Source organism: Lepisosteus oculatus, chromosome 6 (genome assembly GCF_040954835.1).
Source record: "Lepisosteus oculatus isolate fLepOcu1 chromosome 6, fLepOcu1.hap2, whole genome shotgun sequence".
NCBI classification, from domain to species: domain Eukaryota; kingdom Metazoa; phylum Chordata; class Actinopteri; order Semionotiformes; family Lepisosteidae; genus Lepisosteus; species Lepisosteus oculatus.
The window spans coordinates 25,921,853-25,943,389 of NC_090701.1; the positions used below are offsets into that span (position 1 = coordinate 25,921,853).

At 39.5% G+C, this 21,537-nt stretch overlaps 1 protein-coding gene across 2 annotated transcripts in view; it reads right to left on the reverse strand.

Moving 5' to 3' along the window:
* The window catches only part of LOC102695344 (NEDD4-like E3 ubiquitin-protein ligase WWP1), a 47,726-nt gene extending 26,611 nt beyond the window's left edge, over positions 1 to 21,115 (reverse strand). For both annotated transcript variants that reach the window (XM_015354424.2, XM_015354425.2), the window contains exons 1-4: positions 20,985 to 21,115; positions 10,006 to 10,064; positions 6,939 to 7,029; positions 1,950 to 2,088 (exon numbers count right to left, since the gene is read on the reverse strand). In XM_015354424.2, coding sequence (XP_015209910.1) covers positions 1,950 to 2,088; positions 6,939 to 7,008 — 209 coding nt within the window. In that variant the 5' untranslated portion in view covers positions 7,009 to 7,029; positions 10,006 to 10,064; positions 20,985 to 21,115. The remainder of the gene's footprint in view (positions 1 to 1,949; positions 2,089 to 6,938; positions 7,030 to 10,005; positions 10,065 to 20,984) is intronic.
* Positions 21,116 to 21,537: the final 422 nt, after the last annotated feature.

The following is a 21,537-nucleotide window of genomic DNA, read 5'->3' on the forward strand; positions in this document are numbered from 1 at the left end:
CAGGTTGAGTATGAACAATGTTTAATAATTTACAAAGCAAATTAGCATCACAGTAACACTAGTTAGATGTAGGCTAACAATTCAATCATAAACACTCACTCAAGACTTTGAAAGCTATAAACTCCTCATTTTAAAGTCACATTTAAAAAATGGCAGTTTCAGATATCTTATCTTTCACAGCCTCATGTCCACAGTGGCTAAAGTCTGTCACACCTGTGTGTATTACTGGATATCAGTTCCCTTTTCTATCACTTACAAACCAGAGCGGAAGTCAAGATAATGCAGTTTTACAGACTTGTGTTATACCTGGTTTTACCATAGTTTTCTTCTTGGTTGACTCTGTCACCTGCTGCTCAAAATATTTATTATGGCAGCTCAGAGAAATTATTTTGAACAATCACTTAGATTAAGGATATTTTTAATTGCTTTTTAGTACGAAGTACAATTTAAGAAAATATTATATGACTGATTAATATGCTGTCTGATGTTCACTATACTTGGATGAAAGTAACCTATAAAGTATTGTGGAGTGTAGTACCAATATTAGAAATCAGTTTCGAAATTGTGGAATGTACAATGTTATTGAAACCCACTTACTTGATATTCGCAACCTTTAAACTCTTATGAGAAGAAATTAAATGCAAGAAAATAAAAATGCTAACTCCACAAAGAATTACACCTTCATTTTAATGGCAAGAAGAAGGTCCTGAAAACCAGCTGTCAGGCAAACTTTCATCTCTGCAGTGTGATATTAATATTCAGCGCACAGGGAATCTTGAAGCAGAGCATGAAGAGGGTGCGCAGTGGGTACTAGACTGGCATTAAACTCAATCACTTCCTCCTATTCTCCACACTGTACTTCAGCCATTTTTTAACTGCATTTTTCCCCAGGTTAGATTGTGAATTATTAGAGACACTGAAATGCACAGCTGAAAAAGCAAACCTGTAAACTGCAAAAAAACTACCCATTTGTTATCTGAAATCTAATTACTCCTGATACAGGTCCTGGTGACTCCTGAGTCCACACAGAAAACACAGGGTACAAGACCAGACACGCTGGACAGAACACCTGTCCTTCACAGGGAACACACAAGCACACAGGGACAACGTAGAGACACTAACCTAGCCAACATGCGTACAGAAGGCGAGAGGAAACCTGAGCACACAGATTAAATCCAGGCTCCTCACAGTAAGCACCCAGTCCAGAATCAAACCTAGGACTCAAAACCAGTGCAAATTCTTTTATGTGCATCTGATGTCTGCCTGCCACTGTTTTTATACCCCCATTGGAGTCGATGCTGCAATCTACTCTGGCTGCCCAGCACAGCACATCACAAGGCTTCGTATCCTCTGCTTACAGAATGGCTCCAATGAACTCCAAAACAAATTCAGCACAGACTATTCGTGTATTTTAAGTATGCTGAGGATGAAGAAAACCAGTATATGCTTTTCACATACTGAACAGCTGAACTACCAAAAGAAAATAAATGCTGTACTTCAAAAGCACTTGTTTATTTACATATGACACAACAGCAAAAAGCTGGAACCATAGGAACCAAATCCCTGATGCTCTAAATAATAACTAATAAAGGTTTTGGGAGGAGTACCCTGGCACAGTGAGAAGCAAGAGATGCTGAAAGCTACATAACTACACAATCCCCCAGTCACCTCATACTTCCTGTTCATTTGCATTTTAGCACACAAAATATAATCAGGCCAATGCTTCTGAGAAACAAATTACACAGCAACAAATACAGTAACAAATACTGATTAATGGATTATCCATGGACACAGAACACAAAAATGTATATTATCACTAAGAGACAAGACAAAGATACTGGTCACAGTTTCACATTAAAGTAAATGACCTTGAAATCCCATGACTGTAGCTCAAGAGGTTGATTCCACAGACATATGAACTATGACAAGAAAAGAAAAAACGATCTTACAGCGTCAAGCGTTCGTCCCACTTTGGATTAGAAGAACTGTTTGATTTTGCAGTTTTCTTGGCCTCTCCATCCGTAGCTACCTCCACATAGATAGCAGTTCCAAACCAGTTCTTCTTCCTCTTGAGTTTGGCAGAGGAAACTACAAAGAGAAAAGAAAAGGAAATAAGGGGAAAGGAAAAGCAGGAACCCTGAAGGAAACAAAGTAGTCAGATTGGATACCACCAGGCCCCCATCTTCAACTTGAACTATCATGACCTCAACAACAACTAAGCACCAAGATGAGAGAGGTGGGGTATAAACCATTTAAAACACAACTAATACACACAAAGCCATGACCCACATGCAGTGTAGTCCATAAGTATTTAGACAGTGACACAATTGTTGCTCTTTTGGCCCTGTACTCCAGCACATTGGATTTGAAATGAAACAATGACTATGAGGTTAAAGTGTAGAATATCAGCTTTAATTCGAGGGTACTTACGTCTATATTGGGTGAACCATATAGGAATCACAGCCCCTTTTATACAAAGTCCCCCCAATTCATGGGACCAAAAGTAATTGGACACATTCAAATAAATCTTAAACAAAATTTGGCATGTTTGCAAATCCTTTGCAATTGATGAATTAAAACCGATTCTAGGTTTTTCTTCACGATTGAAAGTATTCTTCTGTCATCCACTACTGTGGTCTTCTGTGGTCTACCAGGTCGTTTGCTATTGCTAAGCTCACCAGTGCATTCTTGCTTCTTAATGTACCAAACAGTTGATTTTGATACACCTAATGTTTGTGCTAAGTCTCTGATTGATTTATTCTAATTTTTCACCCTCATGATGGCCCACTTTAATGGCATAACACTTCTTTGGTCCTCATATTGAGAGAGCAAAAGGACTCCAGATGCAAATGCCACATTTAGAATCAACTCTAGACCTTTTTGTTAACTTTCTTGTGCATGAACTAATGATGCAACAACACACAGCCGGCCAAGAAACAACTGAGCAGCCAAATGTCCAATTACTTTTGGTCCCCTAAAATGGGAGGACTATGTATAAAAAGGGCTGCAATTCCTATATGGTTCACTCAATATAGACATAAATACCATTGAATTAAAGCTGAGATTCTGCACTTTCATTTCAAATCCAATGTGCTGGAGTACAGAGCCAAAACAACAGAAATTGTGTCACTGTCCAAATACGTACAGATTGCACAGTAAGTGTCTGAAATAAACAGGATTGATATACTGCATCATCAGTGTGCTAGAGGGTAACGAAACCTTCTAAAACCCTCAGCACTGTCCACCACTCGACAAATAACGTTTTCTGCTTATTTAATTGGTACAGTGTCTGTCACAATAAATCTGGATTATCTGCAACAATGCAGATTCAACACAGTCATGGTGCAGCACATCTGCTGGACTCCTGTGGTCTTTCTGAAATACGTTTTTTGTTTAAATCCATGCACATAGTTCCTTCAATTTTATTTAATCTAAAATTTTATTTGACCTGTGTTCTCTAGGACTCCTGGCTGGCAAAGAGACATTTTATAATATTCTACAGTAGTCTTATGGTATAGTCTTATAGTATTCTAGGATGTCACATCACAGTAGAAGCTGCAGTCGTCATCACTGGGCAAACAAAAGAATCTAGACTGTCTAAAAGCGCCTGATGATTATTCTCAGTGATCTATGCATTAACTGATCTCTGTCTCTTTAACTGTGAAATGGAATTCAGTGGAGATATTTTACATTACAATGCAGCCAGCAGCCATGTCACCCTGCAACTCACAACTGGCAACCCACTGAAACTAAGCAGGTGCGAGCAAGGTCAGCACCTGGATGGGAGACCTCCTTTGAAAAACTAAGGTTGCTGCTGGAAGAGGTGTTAGTGGGGCCAGCAGGGGGCGCTCACCCTGCGGTCTATGTGGGTCCTAATGCCCCAGTATAGTGACGGGGACACTATACTGTAAAAAGGCACCGTCCTTCGGATAAGACATAAAACCGAGGTCCTGACTCTCTGTGGTCATTAAAAATCCCAGGGTGTTTCTCATAAAGAGTAGGGGTGTAACCCCGGCGTCCTGGCCACATTTCCCATTGGCCTTTATCAATCATGGCCTCCTAATAATCCCTGTCTATGAATTGGCTTCATTACTCTGCTCTCCTCCCCACTAATAGCTGATGTGTGGTGAGCGTTCTGGTGTACTATGGCTGCCGTCGCATCATCCAGGTGGATGCTGCACATTGGTGGTGGTTGAGGGGAGTCAACCATTACCTGTAAAGCGCTTTGAGTGGAGTGTCCAGAAAAGCGCTATATAAGTGTAAGCAATTATTATTATTATTATTATTATTATTAAAGGTAATAATGCCCCAAATAAAACAGCTGCACATCTTAATTTAAACCTAAGTCAAATACATTATCAAAACTTTGTAAAATAACTTTGTTATTAAACTAAAATGTTTGGAACCAATATTAAATCTACAACCAAGAACTGCAGCACAATGTTACTTTAATTCTGTGTATTTGCTTGTACATTTACTCTGCTGTATTGTAACCTGAGTCTTTACAGTTCTTCAAAATGACACTCACCAAGAATAGGCACTGTATGAACTTCTGCCTACAGATTTAAAGCCCCAGCTGTAGATTTGTTTGGGCTACTCTTTAGGGACTGGAACATATTATATACTTGTGATCATGGCAAAGACTAAATTTAGAGGCAAAGGGCTGTTTTTATATTTCAGTAAACCTGTTCATTTAGTGCACAACAGCAATACAATATCTGGTCTAGAGAAGCATTTCTCATAATTGGGCAGCGGTTTAAAAAAGCAGACTGTCCTGTGAAGAGGCTTTTGTTAATGAGAACCCAGTTTTGCCTCCATGAACTACTAGATCTTTTAGTTTACAGTGAGGCTGGTTCATCTCAGTGGAGACAAATGGGAGCAGCTTTGGACCATACTAAACCTAGACCATAGAGAACTTGTCTACTGTGTGTTTTCACTGTTCTGTCACCTCACTATGCCAGAGAAACCAAGACACCATCTGACCTGTTGGTCAGTTTTCATTCCTAAATATAGGGAATGTTTCATCTGAACTTAATTTGGTATCACATTTTTTTAAATAAAATTATTTTCTAAATACTCATTGGTTGCATTTTTATTACCTCCCACTATAAAGCAGTAAGCAAACTGCAGGACCTAAATGAGACAAACTTAGTCTAAGATTAGTGATCAGTATTGTCCTCTAAGACACAGGGAAAATTGTCAGTGGCTACGTTATTCAGTGACAAGCAGCATGGACCTTGTTCCCTAATGAGCAGTTAGTGTTTTTAACTGTGAAGCAGAAACTAGCCCAACTTTAAAGAGGACTTTAGGCAGAACAGCATCATACATCTCACTAAAAACTCTTCATCAGCATAGTGAAGAAGGAAACTTTGCCAATATATTTATGAAGTAGAAAAATAAACATAAGAATGAAACAAAGAGTATGTCTGGCAACAAGAAAACAACTAACAGCCTGAACAGGAGGAATGTAGAGAATTAAGCTGGGATTTCAACACCTCTAACAAGATCTAGATTCTAAACACACATCACAGGCCCTGTTAAGGCTCCGGTGCAGGGCAGTGGCTCTGTGGCTAAGGATCTGCCTGTGGCTGGAAGGTTGTCGGTTCAAATCCCGCAGCCGGCAGAGAAATCCTACTCCATTGGGCACCTGAGCAAGGCCCTGAGCTTAACCCCAACTGCTCCAGGGGCGCCTTATAAATGGCTGACCCTGCACTCTGACCCCAAGCTTCTCTCTCCCCACCTGTGTGTCTCATGGAGAGCAAGCTAGGATATGCGAAAAGAAATTCCATATGGCAAATAAAGTCATCTTATCTAATAAGATGTATTATTAGTTTTAACAACCTTTCTTTGAAAAACAGAGATAAAACTCTCTTCACTGAAAAGTGCTACCAGAATAACCTTGCTAGATACTTTATCGGAGGATGTCTCAATTCCCTTGCTTTCAGAAAAATTGAGCTTTCTTCATATGCGCATTACAATTAAAAAAAACAAAACACAAAGTTCTGAATTGTCATGTGCACACCCAGTGCCAACTGAGCTTTGATATATCCAATGGGGCACAGTCACACTAGAGAAAAGCAAAAATATGTCAATTTAAGTTACACTATAGCATTTATTTACATTATATTGTACATTTTAGCAACTGTAACCACTGGTTCTATAAGTGAAAGCTCTCAAGATGTGTACAAACCTACACTCCCACCTTGTCAGAATCTGGTCCCCACACAAAGTCAACACATCAGATATGGACATTGGCTCTCACTAGCCAATAAAGGAGCCTGTAACATTGTGTCTGCTATATCTTTCATCTTCACAATTGCCTACTTTTCTTTAACAGAAAGGTTTTTGACTTTCAACTATGGGCTCCTAACACTCAAGTGACCCAGTGACTTGACAGGATGTTCACAGCTCTTTTATGAGGATCCCTAAACTTCTGCACCTTCAAAAGAAGGATGTTCAACACTATCAGTCTGTTCGAATTGCCATTATTAAAATACTCAGTTGTTGTATTTATGCATCACAATTTTCAACATGAGAAATAGTTATTAAAATTCAGTGAAAATCCATGTTTAGACTTTAGAGGGCCCTATGCAGTAGATACCCATGAGATACACATGTGTATATTACCTCCACATGCGCCGCAGTCACAGTACTATCAATTGAAATGGTAATTCCCTAAGGCAACAGGAACAGTGGTGATTTATCAGTAAGACTCCAATTTTGCTTTAATGATCACTTTGCTTTAAAAAAGGAGCAAGCAAACTTCACTAAGCACTTACATGCCCTCTCAAAACCAGAGTAAATTTCAGAAACTCTGAACAGAATAAGTTGCCAGGTTTATTAGCTACAAATGCTGGATCCTTTTAAAAAAAAACAACAACAAAGAAACCCAGAAAAGTGTAGTGGGGTTCCCGTGGCAACACAGTTCAGCTCCTTACCAGTTGTGTGTAGCTGTGATCTCCCATTGTGACGATTACTGCTGTCTGACCTGGTCGAGGCTGTGGCCATGTCATTAGCTGCTGTGAGAGCCTAAAACACAAAAAAAACAGACGGCATTCAGATGATATTATAAGTTGATGAACAAATTAAGACGGTGACTACTGTTTTTAGAATTTATTATTTTGATAAAACTCAAGATTTCTTCAATACAGGTAGTGCAAGAAATGTTAATGCAATAGGCATTTTATGCTCTTTTTAAACTTTACATTATAAAGCAATGGCATGTTTTAGGTAACACAAAATATTTAAATATAGCAGCCAAATTGAGCTTTAGCTGAATTGTGTAATCTTCTAACAGTGTTGAATAAAATAAAGATTGAACATCTGTAAACAAAAGGCTAAGGAAGTTTGTCTGGAGTATCTTAAAAAATGACTTGTTTGCCAAGAAGTAGAGTTGGTAGCACATCTCTGAATATTGGAGAGGTAATTAGACTCCGGCACTTCTGCATGTCCTCTTTATTACTGTAACCTGGATGTTACTGACTAACTGTTTTATTTCCACAGATAATGCTGAAAAACCCTTTGCAGCAAAGCATGAGCCAAACTTTCCACTTTTGGAGAAAGCAGGGTTCCCAAACCTGGTCCTGGGGAATCTCATCAACGGGGTTTTGTTCTAGTCAAGCTTTTATTTTACCTTATAGAGTTATGACGAGACTACATTTTCATTTCAGGTATTTCAGATGCTGTTAACTACTGCATTTCATCATGTGAACTTTTAAGCTGTAACTTTCAAATGACAAATAAGAAGGTTATTTAATTAAAGGTACAATTAAGTAAGAACTTGGCTGAACCAAGAACTAGCTTATGTGTGGGACCCCAGGACAAGTTTGCGATAGTATGGTCCACGTAGTGACGGGATCACAACCCACTCTAGGGTCCTGTGGTCATGATGCGTCTAAAACCCTCCTGCCAGCTTCAGACATCTTTCACTGTGGACTCCTCAACAAGTCAAAGTCAAAGAACTGCAACAGTATTACAGTACATAGTGTTTTTACAGACACTATACAATTTCAAACACTTAAGCAAAAAAATATGAATATACATCTTATTTTTTATTTTTAATTTAAAGCAGTAAGATGTACAAGCTTGCAAAAGCTTAATATCACAAACGCACTTCAGTTACACAGGACTGTGCAAAAAATCAAGGACAGGATCAGGCAAGTTTTCATTTCACGTCACTCACACTTGAGCTGCTTAGCTCATGCAAAGTTCTGAAAATGTAATGCCAATATTTAAACGCTGGTTGGTACACTTTGCACCTTTAATGAAACCTCTGATGCTTCTATTCAAAATTGACAAGTAATCGATTTCACATAACATTAATCATTACACTGAGATGCTTTACAACAACACAAAATTAAAACCGATATCCACACAAATTTAGCATTCAAAAGTGCTGCTAGACCTAATATAAACTTGGAGATGGTTACATTCCATTCAGTATAACTAAAAAGTCAAAAACCGACACTGTATTTTAGTTTTAAAAATATATTCCTATAGGGCTGGGCAAGTCAAGCTCAACTTATAAATAGCCTACATAGACTATTTTATTTCCCTAATCTTAAAAGGTGGGGCAGGTATGATGCTGATAAGAACTGAGCTACTCAAACCAGGACTGTATAAACCTGGTCCAGGAGAGTCAGTATGTACACAGGTTTTCATTTCTTCTCTTGTCAAGCTAAATCAGCTGGTTACTGGTATAATGGGAAGACATTAAAAGGAGTGGGCCTCCTGTCTACCACTGAACTAAAGGGCCAGATGAATGGCCATTTCAACTCACCTGGATCACCCACTTAACTGGGCAACATGTCTATCAAAAGAACTCCTCTTTTACTCCTCCTCTGATAAACTGATTTCCATGTAATACATTAAAGCTGCCTGTACTGCAATTTTCGTTCCAATTACAAGTAATCAATCTTGACAGAAACATTAAAAGCCCTGTCAAAGCAACATTACTCCCTCTGCACGTCCTCATGTCCCTTCCTGAAACGTGGATTCAATGATAACATTCCTGGAGCCTGGCACAAGCACCAAAAGGATATACAAACATAAGCATACACTAAAGCAACAGATGCATTTTTAAATATCTAACCGTTTGTCCTGCTGCTTTAGAACAATCTCTTTGTACTGTTTAGTTGAACATATACAGTATTACCAAAGGTGGCACCAGACTTTATTGCTCAGGGTTCCCACCTACTAACCAAAGCAAGAAGTAAATTAATAATAAAGAGGACATGGAGAAATATAGAAGTATTAGTAGTAGTATCTATCTTTCTAGCATTCAGATTGGTTACAAAAAAATGGTTGTAATATCGTCGCCTTATACTGTAGAGTTTAAAAGGAAGCAAAACAAGTACCTATTGCATTAACAATTCATGCACCACCTGGACTGTAGATGTATCTTTTCAGCAAAGGTCCATATCAAAGAGATTTTGCAAAAAAATCAAAACCTGGGCTTGCTTCAATGTTAAGTTGAAGTACACAATGGCCTTAGTTATTGTGGCCCAATGGCCTAATAGTTGTGCCCATTTAATGGCCTTAAATCTTATAGCTTTTTTTCCTTTTTAAAAAGATCACACTAAATCAAACCTAAGAGTTCTTTCCATGCTAGACAGTTGGCTACTAAAATCTGACAAAAGCTGTTACTTTACACAGTAACCTGTGCAAGACCTCCAGACCACCCTTGTACAATAATGGAAAGGCCAGCTGTTGTCAAGGGTTGGAAATGGCAGCTGCACTCACTCAGCTAGCGTCACAGCTTGCACTACTGTAGGTTCGAGGACCACTGCTGCCTAGTGTCTTAGGACACTAAACGTTATGGCTGTCAAAGTCATTTAAATGGACTATTGTTAAGGGAAGAAAGGCTAGATCCATAACACATGGAGCCGAACCAGGAAGTACAGCACTACAGGAACTAAATCATGTTTGTGGTCACCAGTAATGACACTGTTTGGCCCAAGGGTGCAGACTGATCTCAACACACGTGTACCTGATGGAGGTACTTACGATTGCGTGATCACTAAGCCGTCGGAGATCCACACCTGACACTGCGGCCCATGATTCTACTGTAGAAGGAAGAAAAAAATAAGGATCAGTTTGACTTTGATCATCTCCCTTTCATAATAAATACCACATATGTTCTGCACACCTCCAACTGGGAAATGAGAGAGCTCAGACCAGCAATACCAGCATCTATTGTTTACGCACAGTGATGCCCAAGACCTAAAAGCTTCATGCCATTCTTCACACAAGACAAATACACATGGGCACAAAGTCTGAAAATCATTCAGGTGCCCAACTTAAAACACCCAGAGGTTTACAAACAATAACTCATAATTGTTACAGTCTGATCCCAGATTCATTAAAAGCAACTGGACAGGACTATATTATTTTCTTAGCTTCCTTACAGCTGGTTTGAAAGCCAAGAAATTTTCCACAATCAGCAAAATGAATCCTTGCTCACAGCTGAGCATGACTACACAATGCAGCAAGAAAGCACTGCTCTGTGCCTCATTACTCACTCTGCCTCAGAACACATGGCACACAAACTACTGAAATTCAAGAAGGGGAAGGTTAACCACAGGTGTGCTGGCAACAATGTGTTTAGTGCAGAAATATTCAGACTATTTTCTATCTGAATTGAATATTACAGTACTCATATAGAAACTCCTTTACGTTAATATTTTTTTTTAATTCAAGAAGATGCACTGGAAAATAGTCATGAATCTCTTAAATAAAAGTCCTGCCTTCCAAATCTCTGTTCTGTATATGGATGTAAAAAAAAAAGTGTCAAGAGCATTAGAAGTAGCAGATACAACGTAAGAGCTTTTCATTATGTTCAGCTGGTTAAATTTAAATATTAAATATTCAGACTCCCACTAATAGGTTGCAATTAATGTTATGATTGTGAATAGACCAAAGGCTGACAATGAGAGCAGTGCTTTAGCAGTTCCTCCTCTAGAAGATCACTTGGCGGCTCGAACATTTAAGATTCAAGGCAGAATTTAGTCCCCATGTCAATTTCTTCACAAACTCGCAGCAAAGAATTTGGAGTATCTGACGTGCTTGTTTAAAAGATGCCCCACTGGGATTCACTGACACACAGATTTTCCCCATTAACCACACACTATAAAGCACTGCTGCACACAACTAACAAGAGCTACTGCAGCGCAACGACATGCTTGAAATCTGGAGGATTCATCATCGGCGTTGCTGCTGTGGCTTGCGACCAGCTTGACTGTGCAGAGAGCACAGTGAAGACACCTGGAAAAGCCAAGAAGAAGCTCACAAGGCTCAGACAAGTCATGTTTAAACCCACTTAGAGAGGAAAGGTTAGTAGATACTTCCAACAGAACATAGCATGATGTAAGACACTTGGAAAAGGGATTCAATAAGATTGCCGATGCCGCATTCAGAGTAAAAACACAGGTGATACAAACTGAAGCACCAATTCTTGAATCCCTAAAGCAGCCTCTCGGCACTTTCTTTCTCAAGTTGGTTCACAATGGCCTCAGCATTCTCATGAGAAGTATAATCTCAAAGCAGCAAAGAAAAACGGTGATAAGAGAACATGGATTATAATCATGTCACTTGAGTCATACAAGTTACTTTAATTAAGCATTAATCTAACAAATATATAAATGAAAGACATGTTGAAGCAACAAACTGTACTGTAGCATCTGACATTCAAAGAAATTAAAATGGAAGGATTAAGCAAATTTCTAAAACAAGGCATTCCACTGTCAACAAGCCAATTTTTGGTCCCAAATATACAGCACAGGAGAGGAAGTGTCATGTAAAGTAATATTATTCACTTTATATATATTTAGATATATAATTGTCATGAACATCCACACACAATGCAGATTACCTCAGCACATTTAAACATCTCAGCATATCCTCCCACACGTAACTGTTACATACAGGGCTCTTTTACACAATCTTTTCAGTACTAATAGATCTGCACATCGGTGCAGTTATAACAGCCAGGTTCTTCGAACAAGTCTGAAGTTCCTGAGACAGGCCGAGACTTATCATTGTTTTGCATTATTGGACAAAAATTATTTTTTGGGGATTAATTTCGAAAACAGTTAAAAGAATCTTCTCTTTCAATTTAGCGAAAGTTGGAAAAAACTGAGGATATAATATAAATCGTTTGCTCAGAGACATCATGTCTTTTGAAGAATTTAAGAGGATCCCAAAACGTTATCACAATACCTGGATCTCATCAAAATGCTTGCCCTTTAATGGTTTCTGAGCTGCTTGTATTATATCAACTGGAAAAGTGAAATGACAAATTCCCTTAAGTAAACACTGAAGAAACCATCATGAATGTTATTAAAATCCTAGATTTGATCTTGCTTTTTCCTCAATTGACCTAATTACGGTTTACAGTCTGACAAATGTTTTGAGGTTTTCCCAAAATGGAACCTAAACCCGATTCACTTAAAAATTAACATTTGTAGAGTTTTGCACCTTATGACTAAAGATAGAAAATAAAGTAAGTAGGACATGGTCATCCACAGACAAAAGCAGGTCCAACCACAGCTGCAAGGAGTAGGAAATTGAACTTTTAACACATGTTCTCTCTGCCTGGGAGCACAGGGACCAATGTTATAGCTAAACACGCTTTCAACCAACTAGATTACTAACACAGCAGTATTCTGCATGTTGAAAGAGCATTACGCTGCACTGATCATGATGTTCCAATACGATCTCTAAACAGCACATTACCAAAGCTGTATGAGACAACTGTTCGAATTGTCAGTCTACCAGCATTAAAAAATGATTGAACAGTGTTAGACTTGGTTTTCATAATTCATAAAACAATTCATATGGTCAAATAAATCGGACAAAGAAACTATACTGGATCTCTACAGGTGTCCCCCCTGAATGTGTACAGCACAGCTGTATACCGTCCACTTGCAGTACACTGGTCTAAGGGCCCTGGGCTATTCCATCAAAATCTGTCTCAACATCAGGGAAACCAGGAAATTAGATATCTTTTTCATGATTAACATTACTTTGCATTATTTACACTCTGCCATAAATATAAAGTACTTCTTAGGTAAAACCAAATTACTGCAGTAAAAGGTTTAAAGAAGAGATCTGCATCACTGTGCAGAACTGTGTGAAGAATTGGGTTCTCTCTTTTCTTAACTGTGCTACTTTAACCGATTTCAATTATCCAAACTGCAACAAGACTAGCACAGTCTTACTCAAAGCACACCAGCTGCACTGATACATTCTGATTATCTAACACACATGCAATCAAATGCATGTGCAAACACTGTTCATATTTTTAAGATTCATGCATCTTTTTTCATGACGATAAAAGTTGCTAATTACACCTCTATGGACAGTCAGATCCACTCAACTAAAAAAACCTGCAGTCCTCAACCGCTGGTCACTTTCTATGTGAACAAGGTTTGGAAACGCATTTTATGCAACCCTGTAAACTTCACAGGCCTATGTACACCCATGTTTTCAAAGCCTACATTTACACAAGGGAGCTAAATTAAATTTTGCACAACAGGTTTCTACAGCAGTTCCAAATTGTGTGGCTACTTTAAAAGCACAGTTGACAGTTCTCTGACAGCATCCCTCTCTCACCATGCAGAGCACGGTAGCTCTAAACACAGCAATGACATTTGTTCACTCTTCCTCCTCACACAAGAGCATAAAACAAGAGAAAATGCCCTTTTCTTGGTCCCTTCTACATGCAACATGTTCAGATGGTGACAGGCAGGTCTTGCTCTCCATCAGATCATCTCTGCTGTAAGACGGAGGACTGGCTTATGACTGGCAAGCAATTCCCATTCATATAGAAGACAAGATTATTATTTTAGGTCTGTCTACAGTATAATTACTTCAGATGGTCTTCTTCTGTAAATGTTTTTACATTTTACTTGCAGAACATAGAGACAGCTCTTATAAAGTTGTACAGGGGACAAAATGAACATTCAAAATAAAGCTCATTCACTAATTGCCTATTTGAAATTTTCTTTTTCCAAATGTTTTTTAGGCATGTGGATGATTTATCTGTTGCTGAAACATCACATTACAGCTCCAACAGAAAACTTTACGAAACTGCACAGTGCTTACTTGACAGTTTGCTGTAGTTCCATCCCAGCCTGAAATCTTAACTGAAATATGGCAGAAAGACAAAAGAAAATAAACGCAGGCAAATTAAACAGAAAAGGCAGTGGTCATGAATTCATCTCCGTAACTGCAATAAATGCCACGGCTTACTCAGAAATAAACAATATATCCAACATCATTGAGAGCCACTGAGATCTGATCACTGTAGTGCAGCTTCCAAGCAAGCCCATAATTGTTCAATATTTAAAAAGCTCATAGGAAGGATAGTCGCCTCTGCTTCCACCCACTCCCCCCAAGACCTCATACAGCTAAAAGCACATCGCAAAGAAAAGCAGGCGTTACCCAAATCAAAACCAGGCCAGTGAGCATCAAATGCACAGAGGTCCAGCCTGGTGGAAGTCAAAGAGAAAGGCTGTATTGATTCCAAAGAAAAAAAAGTCCTTTATGATTACTACATACAAGCATTTAACTTGAAGTGCACTGTGAGTATACCAGCCAACCATGGGTGAAGAAACTGACGACTGGCCAATGACAGAATGTGCACTGCCTGTCCACTTCTCACTCACACCACCAGCAGAGCTGTTGCCCAGGTGTATCCAAGTTCCTCCATGTCCCTTAGGAAAATATTAATATAGGAAACAGTGCAGAAAAATTAACTGTAACCTGGAATGGTGTATTACAGGATACTGTAAGAAACACACTGTGGGACAAAGCTACAGTGAATCGAAACAGCAACACCAAAGAAAATCATATTGTTAAGGCCAAGACACAGGTATTGACCCCATCTCATAGCCAAATCAAGGCTATTCAATCATTTCACTAAAAATGATCCACTTTGTGCTGAGCCAAACTGATTAATCAACGATACTTCACGAGATGACAGAGAGGCCATTCATCCTACAGTGGCTGCCCAGATGAATTAAATCAGTGGAGGTGCATACAGGATCCCTCCACTTCTGCCTCCAACTCTCTCCCTGCGGACCAGCCCGAAAGGTATGCTCCAGCCCTTCAGAGCCAACTCAGCATTTCCACTTGCTCTCTGTTTTGGAAGATCTCATGACAAGCACACAAATCCTTAACTTATTGATTTGTCAAATTCAAGAGCCAAAGCTAATGCACTATTCACATTCAATAAGTAAAGTGCATTTAAGGAGGCCATTTTTCAGAAGACAGGAAACCCCAAAATGAAATTTGCATCTCGTGTGGGTTACTGCCTCTAAAATACTAAGACAGTACACAAGCTAAATAGTTGTCTAAAGAAGACAAGCGCCCTGTTTGTGGAAATACGGTGCTCATATTATTTGCTTTGTATTTACTTGAAGCAGTCCAAGTACAGAGCTCAATCTCATTACTGAGAGCAGCCATCTTTTTGTCTCAGAGACGAAAAAAGAGTCTTTAGAACTTTGCAAAGAATTGCAATTACATTTCAAACATTTGCTGCAATTATTTTTTTAACCTTTGAAAGCAAAGCCTCTCTTGGTTCACCTGAAGGAGACCATTTTAAATTTTCCTCTTAAAAACCAAACTAAAGTTACTGGCTATAATAAACATTCTGGCAGTGCTCTGTTATAATATGGCATAATACAGCCAGCACTCTCCTCACTTATTCTAGCAGTGCAGCCTGAGAGAGGAATTGCTTATGGGGTTCAGTGTATGTTTTGCTTCCTAGTCATGTAATTATGGATGTTTTCCTTATTTTCAGGAAATGAGTAGTCATAGCAGAGATAAACACTTGTATGGTTTTGTAGCAGACAAAGGCAACAGAATAGACCTGAAGAGGAAACAGAGATGTGGGAATTCAAGATGAAAGCTCTTCAACACAAACATAGGGCAAATTCTTTACAGCCTTCCTCTAAAACACTAAGACACCTGGCTTCTTGTTACAGAGTCTACAAAGAACTACTGAGGCTAATAGGATACTTTGACTACTCATTTAACGTTACTGTTCCTTTAATACAAGGAAACTCTAATCTTAATCTGGTTTAGTTTAAAAAGCTGACACTAAACAGTACTGAAGTACTTTCATGCCACAAGTGTTTTTTTTTTTCCAGACTCTTCTCTCTATATTAATGTGCTGGGGGTAATGCCCTACCATTTCAAAGAAATAGCAAATATGGCTAACCTTTAAATAACCAAATCTAACATTTATTTTTCCTATGGCATGAACTATAGAAACTGCAAATACTATGTCTGGTTTGTTGTATTTCTGTAACTCCAAGTATTATTAATAATAGTTTCTTACACTTATATAGAGCTTTTCTTAACACTCCACTCAAAGCACTTTACAGGTAATGGGGACTCCCCTCCACCACCACCAATGTGCAGCTCCACCTGGATATGTGATGGCAGCCACAGTGCACCAGAGCACTCACCACACACCAGCTATCAGTGGGGTGGAGAACAGAGTGATGAAGCCAATTCATAGATCGGGACTATTAGGAGGCTATGACCAGTAAAGGCCATTGGAAAATATGGCCAGGACGCTGGGGTTACACCCCATTATATTTAAATATATATATATTTTTGTATTATTTGAAAATTGATAAAACAATAACACTGCAGACTACTGTGCACTCTGCAATTCTGTGCAATGTCTGCGTTTTGGACCGGCATTCTTCTACCTCTCCAGGTTTTAGAAATGTAAGTTATTCTGCTACATATTATTGACAAGTTATTTCCCCACATGAATCAAAGCCATTCAAAGATTTCTGCATGTCCCTTGAAAATAGGCTATGGAATGACAGCTGACAAAATGTTATGTACAAGAACCATCTAAGAATTAAAATTATCTGGTTTCTCAGGCACATTTTATCAATGGGTTCTTAAAACCTTAAGTTTTTCATTCATACATACAAGACTTTTTATTTTCACATTATTTTTTCAACTATTTCAGCTTCTTTATTTGAATTTTTTAAACTCCTGCAACGCAGGTACAAAAACATATCAACAGGTAAACAGTTACAATTCAGCCTTTATACCGTCTTCCGAGCAGCTACAAAATAAACACGCTTGGGTTGGAGACCATGGATAAAGAGGAGAACAGATTTGTTTTTTCAGCACCCAGCCAATGAGCGTGCAAGTACAGTACATCACAACAATCCAAATTAGATAGCTTCCTGAGCGCTGCGCTTTAGGTAAGCTAATTTCTTGCTGGTAAGGGTCCAAGCAAGAACCAACAATATGAGACAAAGCTGAACTTCCAAGATTGTCTGCTTTCACAAGGCTTTTTGTTGGCTCCACATAATGTGGCCTAAAATTCAATGTCCTCTTCTTCCAACAGCCATGCCTCACCATGTTCAACCTCCATCCTGACAGCTAACACTCCTGTACCCTTTCTGAACGCAGCAACAGAGACTGGCTAGAAACTGCCATTGAATCAGTACGAAATTAGTGCCAATAAGCAAGTGAGACCAATAACTTTCCACTAAAATGCCAGTGACCAGTTTTACTTACAAATGAACAATACGTTTTTACTGTCACTTTAAAACAGCACCTGTTTAACATATGTGTAGATAAGATGGCCAGTTCTCTAGTTCATTCTGAGAGTGAAGTGGAGATTAAGGAGATTCTTCACTGTAATTTTATTTACTAAGCTGTGATAGGTACAGAATGTACAGAAGGTACAGAATGGAGGTGTCTGCCATCAGTCCCATTTAGTCCCAATTCAGGGGCAGTTACAAACAGCACGCCTCCTTCAGGCTAGAGCCCGATTACAACAAGTGACATCTGCTTACATCTGCTTCCCAGCTCTGTTGAAGCCACCATCCTACCCTGAGCACCACTGCCACACCAGCACAGTGGAAAGTGAAAGGATGTGAGCCAGCGTATATGAATGATTTTGCCCTTCTTCTCAACCTCTCAGAGTTCATTTGTCACATTGCATCAATATTGTAAGTAAATATAAAAATGCATTTTAGCTGAGAGGAACATTCCCACAGCTATTTTTAAAGTCTGCTGCACCACTATCCCTGCATGCCTACCCCCTCCTCTGTCTCAGCAAGACCCATCTCAGTTTCTTCCACACCTTAACCTCATGAGGAGGAGACCATCCACTGTGCAGTACCTCTCAATGGTTAAGAGGCAATCAAACATCAGCACCTAAAAAGATGCTACCTATAAGTCCATCACCATTGCAATCACTGCACAAAATAGTGAGGAACAAGTATTCATACTGTATGGAGGAGTGTGCAGGGATTAATGCTGAATCCTGGACAACATCAATTTCCCTTTCAACAATTCTCTAAAGATTCACTTGTTCCTGGATTTTTCCCCAACTTGTTTGAAGCACAGAAGGTATAATTTAAAGTACACTAGAGTCTAACTTATTAATAAATACATTTCAGGATTAATTATTAGCATATAAGAATTTAGCTAATATTTCAATAAGACTGACATAGAAATGTAGATTGACAACATGTCTAAGGCTTTTGAACAGCAGTGTCACTGTATAATGCGGGATAATACATTATCAAACAAAAGCATGTTAAAAAAATATTCCAAAATATAACATTGAGAGAAATGTTTAAGCCACGTGGTGACAGACAAGTGCCAATGTAAAGTCACTGAGGGTAAACACTGTCTGTGTTTTAATTCCAACTCATCACTTAACAAGCAGAAAACAATCTGACAAAGGCTTTACTTAGCTTTACTTAGCTAAAACTGAAAATCCAGGTGTGAGGTTTTACAGAACAGGGCAACAAATGCACAATATCTACCATACCAACCTACCAAGAAACAAAGTCAAACACTTTACAAGAAACAGTAAGTCTCCTATCCTTTTCTTTAAAACACAAATTCTGTAAATCACGGCTAGCCCTGGAGGCAGCTGTACAAATCAGTGAGGCTCTAATTCCTGTTCCAGAAAAGCCATAGAAAGTCAGCTCTGTAACAGCCGTCCACCTGGTTAGGAGAATCAGTCGAGGCCTGGAATACCCAGCTCATGTGGAGCTGAACAGATAACAGGGGTGCTTCACTTTCATCTACCCATACTGTGCTGAGAGCACATGATTATAGGGAGAGCATGACACTTCAAAACAAGGCTGAATCAACATACCCACTTGTGGCATGAAGACAGACAAAAAGGCCCTGTGAAATCTACTGTGTACCACAATTAGGCCTAGGACTGTGTATTGATGCAAAAGGAGTACTAACACCTTGCAAATACATTTTTTGCAACATTACACATTTACAGTATATAATGCACACGCACCATCCACACCACCAACAGCTGTTTTCAAAGGTAAAATCGTTTGATTAAGATGCGTGATCATTCGATATAAACTGCTTTCCAAAGAACAATTATAGTGCAACTAACTGGACAGTCTTACTGGCATAACTGTAGCCGAATCCCATAGTCGTGGATCTTGTATTTTGTTTTATCCTTCATTTAACCAGATAACTCAAACGATAAATTCTCACTGTTCAATGACAGACCCAAAGAGACCCCATTTAAATGGCAGGGCATTTACTGGAGCAGCTTGAGTAAAGCACCTTTACTACAGAGCACAATCCAATCCAGTCCCACACTTCAACAAAACGTAGGGGCTTTGCACTTCTCAAAATGCCCAAGCTAACTCCAGTACTCACTCCCTTGTGTCAAGTGCTGGTCTTAGAAGTCTTCCCCAGGTCAGCCTTCCCCCCAGTGAGGTACTTCACTCAAGACTGCTCCAGGAAAATACCCAGCATGTACAAATGGGCCCAAATGGATATAAGCATCAGACAAACGGATTAATAATGGGGCAACCCAAAGGTACAAGTACACTATTTCTAATAAAAGGTTCATGGAGACAGAGCAGCAGAGACTGCTCAGACTGGCAGCCCCCCCCCCCAATTACTTCTGCAAAACAAAGCAACTAAATAACACAACACTATCGCAAGGGTCACTGCGTGCTTGACTTGGCAAATTTTTATTGACGTACAAACACGATACAACCAGAGATAACGGTAATTCCTCTAATAAAACCGCCTGTGAACAGGGAGACTACTGAACTTTTCCCCCAGCTCAGCACTGCTCATCTGAAAGCCTGGTCAAACATATTTCAAACTTTGCAGATTATCGCTCTACAGACCCCTCTCAGCTCCCCTGCGCCACAAAACAAAAACATCTGAGAATACTGCGATTTTTATACCACATGCTTGTTGCCTTAATTGATAAATCTGTCTTCATTTTGTGCAGATCATCCTGGCCCACCAGTCTTGACACCAGTGAGGGAAAGCTGAGACGTGCCGATTGTTTATTAAATGTCAAATCCGATTTTTATCACACTAGTAATACTAAAACTCCTATCATTATTATTTTCCCTGCAGACTGAATTATTTGTAATCCGATACACAGCTTAATCTGAAGGACTGGACAACCCGACATTCAATTTGCTTGCGTTTACCAACGGGAACTTCGGCGGTGTTGAAGCAAGCGAAACAGGTCATAAAAGTTCACTTTGAGGAAAACAAAATATTTATACGACACAACTCCAGCCGATGGGTTACCGGGTTTTATCACCGGAGCTATGAACACTATTCATCTGCCAAGTCTCGAAAACGCAATACCATCTTTTTACACATAATAGTAATAATAATCATAATCATCATCATCATCATCATCTTTTTCTCATCGGTGCACAGAATCCAGCCCGGCTAGGGATTATTAACAGCCAGAACAAACACGGGACAGGCCCCCAGCACTCCAGACTTGAGTCCGCCATCTTTTCGTACAGTGCAATACAACACAAACAACTCTGAGCGCACGGACTGCACAACCTCTGTAAGACACACAGAGCCTGAAACGGAGGGGACGAGACAAGACCTGGGATAAGTGACCCATCTGAAGAACATGGTACCACCGTATTTCCAAAACAGCAGCTCGGAGGTTTGGCGGAAACTCTTACCGTGCCCGCTGCTCTTGTGCCCGTCTAATACAGTCTCAACCACTCCACCGCTTCGCCAGGCGAGCAGACCTTTTTGCCATCTCTCAGTCTGTTTCTCCTGCTCTACCCGCAGCGTGCGCGCACACGCAGGACACGCACAGCTCCCGCCTGGCGACGTCACCACGCACAGTTACCATGTTGCTGCGATACCCAGGCGTGAGTAGATGAAGCCCAGTCTGGCGTTGTGAGCGCTAAACTTGCATACGCGGTGTATTCTTCATCATGTACTGTATACCCCCCCCCCCTCTTTAGCCACAGCCAATACATACAACACGTATGAGCAATGTCCAGGTTTTTCAGAGGCATTATCTAAATATCTATATATGTCGTGTTTCTTATACAAACAAAGTGTATAAAATAACAACCCAGGACGGCGATGCACCACTCAAAATATTTTAACTCGTAACTCCGAACGCGTTAACTCCTACATTAAACCATAGTCTGTTACTCCCTTATTCCCGCTCTGCCCTCCATCAATCAACGCGCAGTTTCACTGCTGACGCACACAAATATT